General features: G+C 38.6%; 1 protein-coding gene across 1 annotated transcript; it reads left to right on the top strand.

Annotated features, from left to right (window-relative positions):
- Positions 1–878: 878 nt before the first annotated feature.
- LOC131533074 (inositol-3-phosphate synthase 1-A-like) lies at positions 879–15,429 on the top strand. The gene is given in 12 exon segments (XM_058765131.1): positions 879–1,037; positions 1,172–1,295; positions 3,204–3,365; positions 8,927–9,056; positions 9,135–9,328; positions 10,699–10,848; positions 10,937–11,152; positions 13,439–13,494; positions 13,496–13,601; positions 14,106–14,219; positions 14,574–14,791; positions 14,875–15,429. Coding segments are annotated over 11 exon segments (1,656 nt in total). The 5' UTR covers positions 879–1,037; positions 1,172–1,181; the 3' UTR covers positions 15,071–15,429.
- Positions 15,430–18,682: the final 3,253 nt, after the last annotated feature.

Here is an 18,682-nt window from a genome sequence, read left to right as displayed (position 1 = left end):
ACTTGAGTCTCTAGAACATGCTGATGCCCTGCTGAGTCTGATTGTCCTTCACTCGGTACTTTTCCACTGTTTAAAAAAAAGTGTTAAAAAAAACCCTCCTTTGACACTGCAGCGTTACAACGTTTTTTTAAAAATCTGTTTTGGAAAGCCTCATTCTTTGCACGACTCCTGTCTAGGGCTGGATCACCAGATATCTTGTGTTAAAGACATTAAAAATAGCAATGCATTGCATTTTTGCACTTCTGATAGGGTTAAAAATGCTGTTGAGAAATTAATGTTTTCACCAGCTTTGCTGGGATTATTATACTTCTCGTGATTAGTAATATCTAGGCCTACTGGTATTTTTCCTTTGCTATACCAACATATAAAAATATTAAATAAACTTAAATATAAAAGATATTAAAACGTATTTATTTAGAACAATGCATTGAAATTCTGTTTGACAAATACTGCTGAGAAATGAATGGTTTCACCAGTTTTAAAGATTATTATGTTCTCTCATTATTAATATCTGCTAGTATGTTTTTACTATGCAAAACAAAATGAAATAAGATTGCATATAAAGTTATATTATTAAATTATTATTGTATACTAAATATTATTAAAAATATATGACAAATGTTTTGTTTTGTTAAATTTACACAATGTATTTTATTTAAGCAGCTGCATTTCTTGTTGCGTCAAATGCAATATTTTATGCATCTTACAATCCAGTGAATTGCAGTGAATTGTTATCCATTCACTGCAAGCTCTGAATCGTTCGGCTGTTGTGTCGCAGACTCCAGAAACATCCATCTTCGCATTTTCATACACGAGTGGAAAAATACAGGAGGTTTCGGTAACTCCGCCCCTGCAGGATAAAGTGAGAGCGGCGCGCGACGCACCGGCAGACGGAGACGGAGACGCGGAAGGTGAACGACTTACTGTAACGACACTCAACTTAGTCCTGGAGATTACTTTAAGTCTTTTAATTCTAAATCTTATAACTGAAACCTTGCATAATACAATTTCCTTCTGCTCGGAGAACATCATTAAAGGTATGTCTGGTGCTGAAGAGTTTTTATAGCCTATATTATAGGCTATACAATTCGATAATATATTAAATGCAACTTCAGTACAAGTGGCATGTTTGCATCGGGATATTTGACTGTTGCATTAATGCTTGTTGCAGGTTGATCATCATGCCTGAGAAAGTTCGCATCAACAGCGCCGATGTGAAATACACGGAGAAACACATCGAGTCGCGTTACTGTTACTCCACTGCCTCTGTGCGCAGAGATGGAGACGCGTTCACTGTGAGTCTCTGAACCATTTTAATTTATGCATTTCCGCTTTGTGCATTGCTGAGTATGGAAGGATATTCTGGTTTATTTTCAAAAGGAATTGAAAATTGTATTTGCAATTTATTAACGATTTTGAAATTTTTATTTTTTTAATAATTAAAAAATTTTTAACGATTTTGAAATTTTTATTTTCAATTGCATTTTCCATATGTGGCCGCAAGTGACATATTCCAAACGCAATTGAAAATTTGCATTGCCGTTTGCATTTTCGCTTTCGACTGCCAAATTTCAAATGGACACGCAAAGTCCATTTGCAACTGTATTTCCCATGTCTTAGGAGTTATCAGCCTGTCATATTTAAATAGCAATATTAATCACCTCATCTGCTTTTTCACTCTCTCTGCGTCACGCATGTAACCTACCAAAACTCAAATGGAATCGCAGTTCCTTTAGCATTTGAATTTCCGATGCCTTACACTGAAACCTGTCAATCAATGTCAGGGGCGGGACTACACTATGGTGCGTGAGTGTTTGTAATGGGAAGTGACCTCACTCACAGGTGATTGTGCCAAATGCTTTGAACAATGGAGGAAATCTGGCAGCTGCCAATTCGATTGATGCGTGTGAACGAACAGACAGTGCAATAGTCTCCTTCTATTGTTGGCATCTTACACAATAAATAATTCCGTCGTTTTTACCCCAAATGCAGCGAGTATCCCCTGCTACCAGGGTGAGCCACAACGGTTCGCGCAATAGGTCAATATTATTCACCATTAACCAAACGCTTTTCACCTGTCTCAACATCTCACATATGTTTACACTCTGATTGATGCACGTGAGCAAGCAGACAGTGCAACCCGCCTCTCCTTCTAGCCTAGCTGTCTGCCACCTTCCCTTATATGTTTCCTCTCTTTTAATGCGCAATGAAGCACGCGTCCCGTGGCACCTAAGCGTCGCGCCTGCCTCAACATCTCTCACAGTTTACAGCCACCGGACACTGCGATTCAGTGTTGCCAACTCATTTTCAGGGGAAGTTTTTAAAGGAAGGTCAATATGTTGCTAAATGACGTTGTGATGTCATTGCGTGATAATGTCATTAACTACATCAAATCTCAGCAAACAATAGATTTTATATATGTTCATTTAGATTTGTTTGTAAAAAATAAATAAATAAATAAATGCATAATAAAATATTAATAATTGTATTTTTAAATACAACATTGAATTATTGAACTCTTACACATTTTTGAACAATTACAAAAATATTTTTTGGTTTTATTAGCTAGTAAACTGGTAAAACTACACATTCTGAACTATTATACTTTAAAGCAGCGTATTAGTAGTTAGTATGCTAAAAATAGGGCACAATATACTATGTTAATATTTCACAGGTTTTTTACCGGCAGATAATAGATAATGTCCTGGAAAATTACTAGTACCTTTTCCATTTTTAGATATTTGTGTACTAACTGATCAACAATCTCAGGTACAAGCTATTAACAAGGTGTATCATAGATAAACAATTATTTAGTTATTCAAATGCTATTTAAATATGACAGGCTCATAACTCATAAAACATGGGAAATACAGTTGCATTTCCATTTGAAATTTGGCAGTCACTGTGCATAGGCGAAAACTCAAACGTTAATGCAAGATTTGCAATTGCATTTGGTTTGGTTTATGTCACTATTTATGCGTCCACATATTGAAAACACAATTGAAAATACAATTTGCAATTCCTTTTGAAAATAATCCAGAATATCCTTCCATAGGGCTGAATGCAGTGCAACTTTATTTTTCAGAGTCTGAATAAAGTTGCATTGCAATTTAAAAAAAATTTTTTTTAAGGGGGGTAGTTCCATATGTCCAACTACTGTTAAACAACATTTTACAGTACTTTGCATGTATTATGTTAATAAGGTGACGCCCTCCAGCACCGAGTTCATCTTCTGCACTGAGAGAAAGGTGCCCAGGGTGGGCGTGATGCTGGTGGGATGGGGTGGAAATAATGGAACCACGGTCACAGCTGCTGTCCTGGCCAATAAATTGGGTCTGACCTGGAAAACCAAGACCGGCGTGAAGGTATAGAGGCTTAGATTTTTGCAAAGTGTGTCAATGTTATGAATGTTTATGTTTAAAATTATGTTTATGACAAATAATAAGCAGGTGTAGCACTCAGGCCATTATAAAACATACAAAGAGTGCATGTCTGCCTATTATAGAATCAAAATCCACTTTAGGCCACAATTGGAAGTTATTACAAGCACTCAATGATGGTTTAAAGTGTGTTTTGAGCAAAAACATTAATAATGACAAATTTTGAAGCATAGCTTGATGCTAGTGTAAGTGAAAGCACCGTTCATCAGCGATTCGCCTCGCTTTTTTGCATCATGCTCATTGTGAAATGGCCTTAACATTTATAAATAACATCATTCATAAATATTGTTTTCTGTTTGAAGTAAGATTATTTTGCTTACCCCATTGGCAGATTATTTTGCTTGTTCTAAGCAAAAACTCACTTAATTTTGACTTGTTTCTTCTGAAAACAAGACAACAATTTTTACTTGTCTAGAAAATCCTCCTTGATTTAAGAATTTTTAGATGTTTTGACAGAAAACAAGACAAAAAAGCTAAGTAGGAAAGCATTTTTTGCAGTGTATTAACGTCGCTGGAAGAACGGTTGTTCATAATGTCCAGAGAACCTTGCCAGAACGTTCTGAGAATGCATCCTGTCAGCTGGGAATCAGCTTTTAATTGTAACGACTAGTCAGAGGAGTGAGGATCCATCGGCAGCAACACAGTAGAGGCAGAGAATTCAGTCCAGGTTCAAACACAGAGAAGGTAATCCACAAAAGAACGCTCAGAATTGACAACCGTGGCAAATCAAGAATTCGCAAGGAGAGTGTGAGTGAGCAGTGCTTAAATGCGTGTATGTGTGAGTGTCTAATTGGATGCAGGTGTACGTGCAATCAGTCCCAGTCAGTATTCAGGTGAAGCCTCCCTCTGGTGGTGCAAGAGAGGCAGTACGGGAGTCTCACTTGTGACAGAGCCCCCACCCTGTGAGCGGCTCCTGATGCGAGGAGGCAAGCGACGACGGGATCGTCCACGTTTTTGAGGGGCCGGCTTTTCCGGATGTGTCCTATGGAACTCTTCAGTGAGTAAGGGGTCAAGAATGTCCCTCACGTTGACACAGGACCCTTACTCCGGACTGTACCCTTCCCAGTCAACCAGGTACTTGAGAACACCGCCCCGGCGTCGGGAGTCGAGCAGTTCTCGAACCTGATACGCCTCCTCGCCGTTGACCAGAATGGGTGGGGGCATCTGAACCTCGGTCTCTCCCTCTTGTGCCTCTCTCACCACCAGCGGGTTTCAACAGCGAAAACACCTGAACATGAAAGGTAGGAGAAATACGATAATTAGCAGGTAAATCTAGATGGAACGAAACTGGTGTAATTTGTCTAATGATTTTGAATGGACAAACATACCTAGGACTAAGTTTTTTGCAGGGAAGTCTGAGGCGAATGTCTCTGGTGGATAGCCAAACCCACTGCCCTGGGGTGTATTCAGGACCAGGACGACGATGAAGATTGGCCTGTTCCTCCTGTCTTCTCACAGCCCATTGAAAGTGAGTGTGTGCTCAATTCCACGTGTCCTCGCTGCGTCTTAGCCAGTCTGTAACAAAGGGTAAGTCGGACGGCTCCCCTGACCAGGGGAACAGAGGCGGTTGGTAGCCTAAGACACATTTGAAGGGTGTCAAGCTGGTGGCAGGCTTTTGGAGGGAATTTTGTGCATACTCGGCCCACATAAAAAACTTGCTCCAGTCCGTTTGGTTTTGGTGACAGTAAGTTCTGAGGAAGAGTGAGAGTTCTTGGTTCAATCACTCCGTCTGACCATTGGATTGTGGATGATAACCTGATGTAAGACTGACATTCACGTTGAGATGTTTGAAGAAGGCAGACCGGACTCGAGAAGTGAATTGAGGTCACCTATTGGACACGATATCTTCGGGGAGACCATAAAATCGAAATATAGTACCTCAGCTGTCTCGAAGGCAGTGGGGAGTTTGGGTAGAGGAATGAGGCAGCAGGATTTTGAAAACCGGTCGATTCCTGTACTGACTGTACTGTGGTATGGCCCTGAGAGTTAGGAAGATCCGTGAAATCTACGGCAATATGAGACCATGGGCGTTGAGGAGTAAACAGTGGCTGCAGTAGACCGGCGGGTAACTGTCGTGAATTCTTGGATGTGTTACATTCTTTGCAGTTGTTGACAAATACTAACGTGTCTGCTGAAATTGTTGGCCACCAGAACCGATTCTTGAGGAGATGAATGGTAGCAGTGATGCCTGGATGCCCCTAGCTGAGGGTGGCATGTACTTGATGGATGAGTTTCTTTCGAAGCGGTTCGGGAATGAAAGTGAGGCCGTGTGGGCATTCTCGTGGTGGGGGAGATTGCTCATTGGCTAGATTGATTTCGGTCAGAATGTCCCACTGGACATGTACAACTAACAGTCATTCAGGAATGATGTTCTCTTCGGTGTCAAAGCAGTTAGTCCACTCGGATATACGTGACAACGCATCAGCCTTTGCGTTCTTGGAACCAGGTCTGTACGTGACCATGAAGTGGAAACCGTTAAAGAATAGAGCCCATCTGGCCTGCCATGAATTTAATCATTTGGCTGAACCCAGGCATTCTAAATTCTTATGGTCTGTGAGGATAGTGAAAGGATACCGTGCCCCCTCGTGCCAATGGCGCCACTCCTCCATTGTCCTTGATAAACCACTGATAGAAGTTAGTGAATACGAGAAAGCGTTGCAACTCCTTTACTGTGTGTGGTTGAGGCCACTCGACTACTGCCCTGACCTTGTTGTCATCCATAGCCACTCCCTCCTGGCTGATGATTTATCCTAGAAACGCGGTACTTGTTTAATGGAATTCCATAAAGTTGGTATTGAATTAGACATTGGAGGACAGATCGAACATGTTGAATGTGTCCATCAAGGGAATTTGAATAAATCAGAATATCATCTATATAGACGATGACTCAGCGATCCTACATATCCCGGAAGACATCATTTATGAAGGAATGGAAGACGGACGGACTGTTGGCAAGGCCGATCGGCATAACACAATATTCATAGTGCCCAGCAGACGTGGAGAATGCAGTTTTCCACTCGTCACCTTCTCAGATACGAATCAGATTGTATGCCGAACGCAGATCAAGCTTGGTGAAATACTTGGCCTTGCGGAGTTGTTCCGAAGTGGCCGGGACTAGTGGCAACGGGTATCTGAATTTGATGGTAATGTTGTTGAGACCTCGATAATCTATGCACGGTCGAAGGCCTCCGTCCTTTTTCTTCACAAAGAAGAATCCTGCTGAGGCGGGTGAAGTGGATGGTTGAATTAACCCTTAGCTAACTCCTATTTGATATACTTTTTCATGGCCTCAGACTTGGGTTGTGACAATGGAAAGATTCTGCCCTTAGGGGGTGATGTACCTGGCATTATGTACCTGGCATTATCCTTGTCCTGCACTTATTCAACCATTGTATATACTGCACTTGCTACTATTGCACTTCTGGTTAGACCTAAACTGCATTTCGTTGCCCTGTACCTGTACTTGTGTAATGACAATAAAGTTGAATCTAATCTATCTAATCTAATTATGTTGACCGCGCAGTCATTGGAACGATGGGGTGGTAGTTGAGATGCTTTGAGTTTACTGAAAGCCTCTGTGAAGTCGAAATATTCAGCGGGCAGACCTGGAATCTCAGTGTATCCTCCTTTAACGATGGTTGTGCATACAGGTATGGGTGAGGTTGGTGAAAACAGCATTCGTGTCAGCATGGATCCCAGTGAATGATCTGTCTCTCCTTCCAAGAAATGTGCAGGTTGTTTCTGCGCAGCCAGGGTAAGCCGAGAATGATGGGTTTCTAGGGGAATTGATGACGTAGAATTGAAGGGTTTCTTTATGAAGTGCTCCTGTCTGCATTCGAACTTTATTGGTGATGTAGGCAATTCCTCTCTCTCCTAGGGCTCGGCCATCTAGTGCCTCCGCTGCCAAATGAGAAGAACAAGGGGTTAAATCGAGGTGATGCTGACGAGCGAATTCAGTTGACATAAAATTACCGGATGCCCCGGAGTCTAACAATGCAGACGTGGTTACTGCTCTGCCAGCGATGTATAATTCAACTGGAATTCTAATACAGGAAGTGGAGTAATTATCTTGAATGTGGGAACTCACCGATCTGGAACTAGATACGCTGGGTCGAACGGGACATGTAGAATTAACATGACCGGATTGCCCACAGTATATGCACAGGTGAAGCTGCACTCGACGCTCTCGTTCTTCAGGAGACAGGTGAGTGTAACCGAGCTGCATAGGTTCAGGGGTAGTCGCGGAAGTTTGCGTGGTGAACTGTGCGGTATGAGTGGGTCGGCGTGAACGAACAAGGTTGTCAATCTGAATGGTTAGTTCGACGAATTCATTGAATGTTCGCCCCTCATCGCGACAGGCTAGTTCCGCCTGCAAATCCAAGTTCAATCCCCGCCGGAACAGCAATTTTAAAGTATCCTCTACCCACTCGGTCTGGGCGGCGAGAGTGCAGAAAGTTAAAGCATATTCTGCTGCAGTTCCTCTCCCTTGACTTAGAGTGAGAAGCTGTTCACCCGCAGTCCCTCCCTCAACAGTGCGCTTAAAAACCTCTCTGAAACATTGCAGAAATCGTTCAAAGGAGGGAAATGCTGATCCATCCGTTCTCCATGCCCACTCTGAAGCCTTTCCGTTTTGCAGTGAACACACAAATGAGATTTTGCTTGAGTCTGTGGGATATAAAGCAGGTTGTTGATTGACGAAGAAAGAGCATTGTAGCAGAAATCCCTTACATATCGTAGGCTCTACATTGAACTTATCTGGAAATGCTAGGCAAGGGCTTACTGTGGATGGTAGATTAGTTGCAACACTTACGGGGTCGGGGGGGGTGTTAAGTGGAGACCTTGCAGCATTTTTACTAACTCCTCGGTTAGAGATGTCAAGCGGGTGAGTTGATGCTGGTGAATGGCTAGTTGGTTGGCCTGGGCAGATAATTCCGAAGGGAGTTGCATAATGGCTGCTGGATCGCTGTTTGGCAGAGTCTTCTGTAACGGCAAGTCAGAGAGTGAGGATCCATCTGCAGCTTTATTATCTGCAGACACGAGATAATGTTTCGATCACAACGTTCGAAACAGAGAATTCAAAGTCCAGAGAACAGGCGAGAAATCGGGGCATGCAGATTAACATTCACAAACCAGAGAGCAGGCGAAAGGTTGGGGCAGGCAGATAAACAATCACAGTCCAGATAACAGGCAGGGGATCGAGACAGGCGGTAAAGGATCAGACACGAGAGAACAGTCCAGGTTCAAACACAGAGAAGGTAATCCAAATCAAGACTTTGCAAGGAGAGTGTGAGTGAGCAGTGCTTAAATGCGTGTATGTGTGAGTGTCTAATTTGATGCAGGTATACGTGCAATAAGTCCCAGGTATAAAGCCTGATGGGAATTGAAATCCGAATCAAAACAGTCAATATTCAGGTGAAGGCTCCCTCTGATGGTGCAAGAGAGGCAGTTCGGGAGCCTCACTTGTAACAGTAATGTCCTTCTTTCAGAAAGCGAATTACTACGGCTCGTTGCTGGAGTCGTCTGCAGTGTGCCTGGGATCCGATCCGAATGGAGAGGTTTATGTTCCCTTCAGAGATCTGCTGCCGATGGTGCATCCCAATGACATCGTGTTTGATGGTAAATACATCAACTCTCGTGATCTGACGCTCTGTTTGTGGTTGCGCAGTAATGACTGAAGCTGTAATATCTGTGCAGGCTGGGATATCTCATCTCTGGACCTCGGCAGAGCCATGGAGCGTGCTCAGGTTCTGGACTGGAGTCTGCAGGAGAAGCTCCGCCCGCACATGGACCAGCTCAAACCCAGACCCTCCATCTACATCGCAGAATTCATTGCTGCTAACCAGGAGCAGCGGGCCGACAACCTCATCAGAGGAAGCAAAGCAGAGCAGGTGAGAAACTATTCACAGCTGCACAGTGTATTAAATATATCGTTTACACCAGGGGTACACAAGTTCAGAGGCCAAGTGGGCCGCATTTAAACCACATAAAATGTGAAGGGCCACAAATTATAATTTGCATAATCAGACTTTATTTAAGACAATATTTGCATTTCTACTGATTTCCATTTAAAATAATACTGATAATACAATAATACAAAATAATCATTCATACTGGACACCAGAGGGCGCCCTCGCACAGAAACTCCACATATGCATCACAGAAGTAATAGAACTGATGACGCGCCAGGAAATCCATAATATGGGCAAAGGCATCCAGCTATCGTTTTGACTGAATAAAAAGGAAATAGAAACGCTTTAACTGATCAAACGTGAAGACAATAAACACACGACCGACAATATATGGTTTATCTGTGTTCTTCAAGCCATCTCTGGTATTTTCATAATAAATATTTATAATCCAATGCTAATCGACATAGCCTTTATTACAGTATAGAATATATTTTCTGCCTCATTCTGTGATAAAAAGCCACATCAGATCAGAAAATGAAGTTATTTCAAACTCTTGACTAATGTTGTGGAGTAAAATCATGTTATTAAATGTTCTCTTTTGTTGGACAACACTTCTCTTTAAGTTGTTTGGGGTGTGTTGCTTTTTCAAATGCACGTTATAAGCAACTCAAACTAACAGTTTGACACAACTCACTTATAAATTTTTACCATATTTTCTTTAGAGTCAACTATTAGATGTTACAGTAAATAATTACATCACATTTTTAAAAATTGTATACAAATTGAAGTGTTTTCTGCTCTCATATAATATTTAGTTTGACTTTTTGATTTACGAACATCAGTTTCTGAACCGTAAAGAACCTAATTTCATTGATAATTTATTGAAAACACATTTTTATTGGTCCTATTTTTGTGCAATATTTGTGAAATATTGTATATATATTCTGTAACTATGTATACTATGACTATAAAAATGTATTAATCTTAGTTAACGTTAACTCAGATTAATAAATTAGTTCAATATTCCCTAATACATTATTAAAATAAAAAATGTATGTTCATATTATTTAATGGACATAAGCTGACATGAACTTACAATGAACAGTATTTTTTTATTAATTAACATTAACAAAGATCAATAAATACTGCTCATAATGCTCATTGTTAATATATTACTTAATGTAATAACTTAGTATGTGTGTTGAGTAAATGTATAAAGTTTTAAAATATTCTAAAATATATATTTGAAATATATAAAAAAAATATATATATATATATATATATAGTATGTGTGTGTTGAGTAAATGTATAAATCATGATGTTTGAAATATTCTTGTGTTCTGTTTTAGGTGGATCAGATCCGCAGAGACATCTGTGATTTCAGAAAGAAGAGCGGCGTGGATAAAGTCATCGTTCTCTGGACCGCAAACACCGAGCGATTCTGTGACGTGATTCCAGGAGTCAACGACACCGTCGAGAACCTGCTCAACACCATTCAGGTGAGCTTGTTGAAATGGTTGATGTGTACCGAATCAGAATCAGTGAGAAACACTAGTATTAATGTGTTCTGTGGTGTTTGCGTCTCAGACGGGAGGTGAAGTTTCTCCCTCCACCATGTTCGCGGTGGCCAGTATTCTGGAGGGCTGCGCCTACATTAACGGCTCGCCGCAGAACACATTTGTCCCCGGAGCCATGGATCTGGCCGTCCAGCGCGGCGTCTTCATCGGTGGAGACGACTTCAAATCCGGACAGACCAAAATCAAGTCTGTGCTGGTGGACTTCCTGGTCAGCGCTGGAATCAAGGTGAGAGAAAATCATTACATTTCTGAAACATTAACACATGCATTAGTGTCCCATTAATTAATTTTAAGCAATAAAAGCACATATATAATTTAGGTGACACTTTACAATAAGGATGTCACGGAATGCTCTGAGACAACAGTGAAGATCCAAGTGCAGCTTTAATGTGATCCAGAACAAAGATCCAGAAACAGGACAAAAGGCCAAAAGCACAAGGTAATACAGAAAGCAAAACACCAGCAAAAACACTCAGAGACAGAGTGACAAAATACACAATACTTCATCAAACAAAGGCTCACAGAACATGATAGATATATATATATATATATAGGAGAGCTAACTAGGTAAATCACACACAGTTGAAAGCAATGAGGTCTGATACATAGGCACACCAGAACAGAACAGGCAAGGGATTCAGGAACGATCTCCTTGGCTGCAACAGAGCAAACTGAAAGTTCAGAAATGGCCTCTTTGGCCGTCACAGGACAGTTAAGGGATTCACAGAGGGTCGCAGTAGTCCAAATTGGACAGGCAAACAGTTCAGGCTCCACTGCCTTAAGAGGAACCGAAACGAACGCCGCCGTGGAAGGAGCCGAAGCGGGCCCTGGACCAGACTCATAAACTAAAGCGAGCTCTTGATCAGATTCATAAACTGGGGCAGGCTCTGGAGCGGATTCGTGGACTGGAGTGAACTCGTAAACTTGAGAGGGCTGTGGAGCGGATTCATGGACTAAAAGAGGCTCTGGAGCGGACTCGTAGATCAGAACTATGAGTCAAGGTCGATCAAGGTCCAGAAGCGTAGCAAGGACATCGGTAAAATAATCCTAGGGTGACGCGGAGGAGACGAATTGTTGAATAAAGTCTTTTTTTTTTCTTTTGTGCACAAAAAGTATTCTCGTAGCTTCATAAAATTACGGTTGAACCCCTGATGTCACATGGATTACTTTACTGATGTCCTTGCTATGTTTCTGGACCTTGATCATGTAAGGATCCTTGTGGTCTTTGGAAGATCAGAGAGCTCTCAGATTCCATCATAAATATCTTAATTTGTGTTCTGAAGATGAACGAAGGTCGTACGGGTTTGGAACAACATGAGGGTGAGTAATTAATGACAAAATTTTCATTTTTGGGTGAACTATCCCTTTAAGTCCCTGCTGGGGCAGAGCTATATAATAGGAGAGCTAACTAGGTAAATCACACACAGCTGAAACCAATGAGGCCTGATAGTCTGTGCAAAGGATGATGGGAACTGAAGTCCACAACAACAGATAATGATCCAGGAAGAGTGCCCTCTGGTGGCTGACATAGGCACACCAGCAGATGGCTGTGACAAAGGACAAATTAGTTAATGCATTGACTAAAGTTAACTAACAAAAAGCAATTAATTTTCCCAAAATCAGTTGTTGTTTTTTTGTTTTTGCATTTTAATTTTTCCTGCATTCCAATTTTTTTCCATTTTTATTTTTCTGGATTCTGTTTTAATAATTAAATTAAATGTTAGTTATCAAAAAACACGTGTAGTTTAATTGAAATCATTCTGTTTTATTTTTTCCCAAATTAATTTTTTTCAGTTTGAATTCTTCTGGATTCCATTTTTTTCTGTTTAATTTCTGTTTTAATGATTACTTTAAATGTTAGTAGTAATTTGTTACAGTATTTATTAATCTTTGTTAAACATTAGTTAATAAAAATACAGCTGTTCATTGTCAGCTCATGTTAGCTCAGGTCCATTAAATAATATTAACAGATGTTGAAATTAACATGAACTAGGATAATTAAATGCTTTAGAATGATTTTTTCATAGTGAGTTCATGGTAACTAATGTTAACAAATGGAACCTTATTTTAACATTTTACCATAATTTTCTTTCGAGTGAACTATTATTAGATATGTTACAGTAAATTATCATATTACATTTTTTTATATACTATTTAATAAAATTTTTACACAAATTGTAATGTTTTTTTTTTTTTTTTTTAGCTGCACAATTTAGTTTGACGTCTTGATTGAAAAACATTAAGTTTTGAAATTTAAGCACTTCCTTTAACTGATAATTTATAGGAAAAAAAAAGAAAAATATTTTTAATAGATCCTACTTTTGTATTTCTGAAAAATGCCATATGTATATTCTGGAAAAACAACAAAATAATATTAAATATATTATTGTATTATATAAAATATTCTATATTTTATAATATATTAATTATATATTTGTATTGTGTTATTTATATTATATATTTTATATTGTGTGAAATATTCTAAATTGCATATTAAAATGGTCATTTTCAGCCAACTTCTATAGTGAGTTATAATCATCTCGGCAACAACGACGGTCTGAATCTGTCGGCCGCAGCAGTTTCGCTCAAAAGAAATCTCCAAGAGTAACGTGGTGGATGACATGGTGAAGTCGAACCCGATACTGTTCCGACCCGGAGAGAAACCTGACCACTGCGTGAGTCTGACCCGATATCACACATACACTACAGCTCAGACGCGTGCTTTCAAAACAGTTTATTCAGCAAGGACGCATTAAACTGATCAAAAGTGACAGTAAAGACATTTATAATGTTACGAATGATTTCTATTTCAAATAAATGCTGTTCTTTTCAACTTTCTATTCATCTGTGAATCCTGAAAAATAAAATGCATCACAGTTTCCGCAAAAATATTGTGCAGCACAACTGTTCTCAACATCGATAATAATCAGAAATGTTTCTCGAGCAGCAAATCAGCATCTTATAATGATTTCTGAAGATCATGTGACACTGAAGACTGCAGTAATGATGCTGAAAATACAGCTGCGCATCACAGAAATAAATTACAGTTTAACACATATTCACATAGAAAACAGTTGTTTTAAATTGCAATAATATTTAGCATTTTTACTGTATTTTTGATATAAATAATGTCTGACTGAATGAAAGACACTGATTGGGTTTGTGGTTTGTCTGAACAGGTGGTTATTAAATATGTGCCCTATGTGGGCGACAGCAAGCGTGCGATGGACGAGTACACTTCAGAGATCATGATGGGAGGAACAAACACCATCGCTATGCACAACACCTGCGAGGTGAGGTCATCGCAGATCACTAAACACATGCAGCAAATTCTGTTTGGTCAATTTTATTTTCTGCATTCTGTCTTAATGGTTAAATTAAATGTTAGTAATCAAAAAGCACGTCTAGTTCATTGAAATCATGAAACTTATACAACTGAACAATAATTTAGGTTTAACAAAAATGCAATTTTTAGGGCCCTGTGAAATCTTTTTTTTTTTTTTTCTCAGATTCCGTTTTATTTATTCCCAAATCAATTTTTTTTTTTCCGTTTTAATGTTTCAGGGTTATTATTTTTTTTCTCATTCTTTTTAATTTTTTTTTTTAATTTATTTATTATAATGCTTCTGTGATCTGCTTGTGTCCAGGACTCTCTGCTGGCCAGTCCCATTATTCTGGATCTGGTGATCCTGACAGAGCTGTGTCAGAGAATCACGTTCTGCACGCAGGACGATCCCGTTTTCCAGGGTTTTCACAGCGTTCTGTCGCTGCTCAGCTTCCTCTGCAAAGCGCCGCTCGTGCCGCAGGGAGCGCCGGTGATCAACGCTTTCTTCCGTCAGCGAGCGTGCATCGAGAATGTCATGAGGTCAGACAGCAGCTTGTGTGTGAGTTTTCTCACAGCGTTTGTGTGTGCATTATTGTTTAATGTGTTTGTTTGTGAATCTGCAGAGCGTGTCTCGGCCTGCCGCCGCAGAATCACATGCAGCTGGAGCACAAGATGATGAAGAGCTTCATGCATTCAGATGAGAACCGCATCCATCATCCCGTCCTCTTGAACGGAAAGATCGAGCACATCAGAAGCTATCAGTCTGTAAAATGCATTGATATTAACGGCCATGAGAAGCTGCAGCACACAGTCTCATAAAAACCTACAAAGTGGAACAAAACACACCAAGATTAGCTACATGTTTACTGCTGTTTTAAATCTGTTATGGTTGTTTCAGTAAAATTCAGTTGCTTTATTATGCAAAGCCTTTATCAGTTTTTGTATTTGCACTTAACTACTTGTTCTTGTTTAGCCAGTACTGTATTTCTAGGTTAAATATTCATCTATGCATTCCCAGCCGTGGAATTTTTTCCAGGTTTTGTACATAAATGCACTGAGAAACTCATAGTTTTTGTTTGTTGAACACAAGTAATTAATTCCTGTACAGTGATAATCGTTGTTGCATTTGGCAAGAGTATGAATACAGTTGTGTAAACTCATAAAAAGATTCATTCTGGGATGGTTTTTCATTTGTATGTTAGGAAATTATAAATTAATTTAATATATTTAACAACTATACTTCTTAGTATAGTTGTTAAATACATTAAATTATTAGTAAAACCATTAAAAAATTGATTTTTTAAAAAATGTTTGAACAACAATTATGTAGAACTGCCAAGGGTGTACATATATATATATATATATATACACCGCGTGCGTAATTATTAGGCATGTTGATATTCTGATCATATTTTTTATTTTTTTTTCCAAGTACATTTTACCAATTCCAAACCACTTCAATCTTAATAAGTACTATTAATTTTGTATTGAATTACTTATAAGTGTTATATAATTGTCCATGAAGGCTGGAAGTGAAAAAACTCCTTATATTCTGGTGGGTAGAACTATTTGGCATGTTTTCTTTTACAGATAAAATGAGCCAAAAAAGAGGTTTAACTCAGACTGAAAAGTCAAAAATAATTAAATTCCCATGAGAAATATTCAAAACTAATGCAATACAGAAATTGCAAAGTTAAGACATGACCATTGGACAGCAAAATGCTCATTGGGTCAGAAAAAAAAACAGGTGGAGAAGAAAAGACATGTTAACGGCAAAAGATTTAAGAATTAATGTGAAGAATTAGGTGTAAAACCATCAGGAAACATTTTCCAGAACCGCAGCCTTCCTGGAGTCTCCAGAAGTGCAAGGCGTCAGGTTCTCAGAGACTTGGCTTGGGTAAAAAATCCAAAAAAAAAATCTTTGATGAAGATAAAATACCTGAAAGGGTCAGAATTGGATATGTTAGTTACATGGTAAGACATTCCTCCACCAACGAGGTGTTTTAATCAATGCAACACTAACAGCAGGGTTATCCGAAACACAATCCACACGTGGTGCTGGGCACTGATGGTATTATCCATTTTATGAATGAACAAGAATTAAAACATTAGAAGAGTTATCTGTTGAGCTAAACATCATATGTTTACAGGAAACCTGATTAAAACCATCACTTGATTTTATAATTCATGATGGCTGCACAGCAGTAAGTTCTGGTGGAGTGATTACTTTCATTCAACAACGTAGTAGAGCTATTAATTTTGACAAAGATTTTGAAGTCATAATAATTGAAATGTGGGTCTGTAAAACAAAGATTATCCATGGAGAGCGAGGATAATTGAGGAAAACAAAGAAGTTCTGTGAATAAAGGAGACAAGTGAGAGTCCACTTGACATACTACGTCAGAATTATGAGATAAAGTCAAAATTATGGAATTTATACAGAAATTGAGATAATTGCAAGTTTGCCGCAATTCAGACCTTTTCTCTAATTTGAGATCATGAGAGTAAAAATTCTAAAACGTTAGAATAAAAAGTCAAAAATCAGAATTAAAAAGTCGAGCATATGACAAAATATCATAATTATCGCATAAAAAGCGAAAATGATTAGAGTGAAATGTCAAAATTATGAAAAAGTATCAAAAATAAAAAGATGCGTCATAATTACGACAAAATATGAAATTATGAGAATGTCAATAGTGAGAAAGTTATCTCATGAGATGAAAAGTTGAAAATATGAGTAAAAGTCATAATTGTAAGAAAGTCAAACTTATGAGATAAAAAGTCATAATTCTGATGTAAACAGTCAGAATTACAATATAAATGGCGAAATGTCATATTTTTTATTTTCATAATTGACTTAGTGTCATAAATGTCATAATTATAACTTACCTCATAACTGACTTAGTATGTAATAATTTCAACTTCTTATCTCATAATTGAAATAAAAAAATGACATACTAACTCAGTTAAGACTTAATTATGACAAATTATGACTTAAAGTTGACAATTGATTTCTTATGTCATATTTATGACTTAGTATGTAATCATTTTCTTTTTATCTCATAATTGAATATATCATCATTTTGACTTTTTATGGTCATAATTAAAGCAATATTTTTTTCTTATCTGGTGGAAATGGGCTTCCATATGTATTTTATTTGAAAGCATTGCAAAAATAATGTTTAATTTGACTATATTTTTTGACATATTAAACATTTTACCGCTCATCAGACACAAATGGAAACACATATGAATAGCAGCAGTGTGTTGAAAGGGTTAAATGATCTCTGATTGAAATGTCAGATCTCAGCTTTGAAATGCTTTCATCTCTATAGGTGTGCGCTCTATTTTAAAACAGAACAGAGCTTGAAAGCAGCTGCTGACGCTCCTGAACACTGTGTAACTGTACTAACGCACAGATTATAGTTTATGATAATCTCCAAACTTCAATATCTTTGTCAGTTTGATTGAACATGCATAAAATCCACATGCAAAAATTCTATTGGCAGAATTGATGAAATAGCTGATTAATTTAGTTTGTACACATTATCGTCCATGTTGCACAGAAGTTTAGTCTTTACTGTCCTACACAGCTTTACAGTTTTTGAAGAAGAAGATTTTTCTTCAATCCATTATTTGCTTGATAATCATTGCAACTTTTTAGCACATTGTGTGTCCATAAATGCACGTATTGATTATAATATATATATATATAATATAATATGCAATTTTTTATTTTTAAAGTGAAGTAAATTAATTATATTGTAATGTACCTGCAGATTTGGCTGAGCTGATCCTCCGACACGAGCTGCACCTTGACCTGGAGCTGCTGCTGAAGTGAAGAGAGAAACAACCCTAACAGATGTGTGTGTGTGTGTGTGTGTGTGTGTGTGTGTGTGTGTGAGAGAGTGTGTGTGTGTGTGTGTGTGTGTGTGTGTGTGTGTGTGTGTGAGAGAGAGTGTGTGTGTGTGTGTGTGTGTACTGGTTTTTGTGGTTTACGGGGACAAAATGTGTATAATAACATGGGTATGACAGAGGTATTACAATTTGAAGGTGGTTTATGAGGACACTGCCTATGTCCCCGTGAAACAAAAGGCTTAAAAAACATACTAAATAGTGTTTATTTTTAAATCTAAAAATGCCTGTAGTCTCCTGTAAGGGGTAGGTTTAGGTGTAGGACAATAGCACATACAGTAAGTACAGTATAAAAACCATTACGCCTATGGAGAGTCCCCATAAACCACTAAAACAAACGTGTGTGTGTGTGTGTGTGTGTGTGTGAGTGTGTGTGTGTGTGTGTGTGTGTGTGTGTGTGTGAGTGTGTGAGTGTGTGTGTGTGTGTGTGTGTGAATGAACACATATCAAGCTGAACTTCAGTCACTCACACTGAAGAGTACCAGTCTTTGTCACTCGTTAGCTGTCATAGACATA

This window comes from Onychostoma macrolepis, chromosome 02, assembly GCF_012432095.1.
Source record: "Onychostoma macrolepis isolate SWU-2019 chromosome 02, ASM1243209v1, whole genome shotgun sequence".
Classification (NCBI taxonomy): Eukaryota; Metazoa; Chordata; class Actinopteri; order Cypriniformes; family Cyprinidae; genus Onychostoma; species Onychostoma macrolepis.
This window is presented reverse-complemented; position numbering and strand designations above follow the sequence as displayed.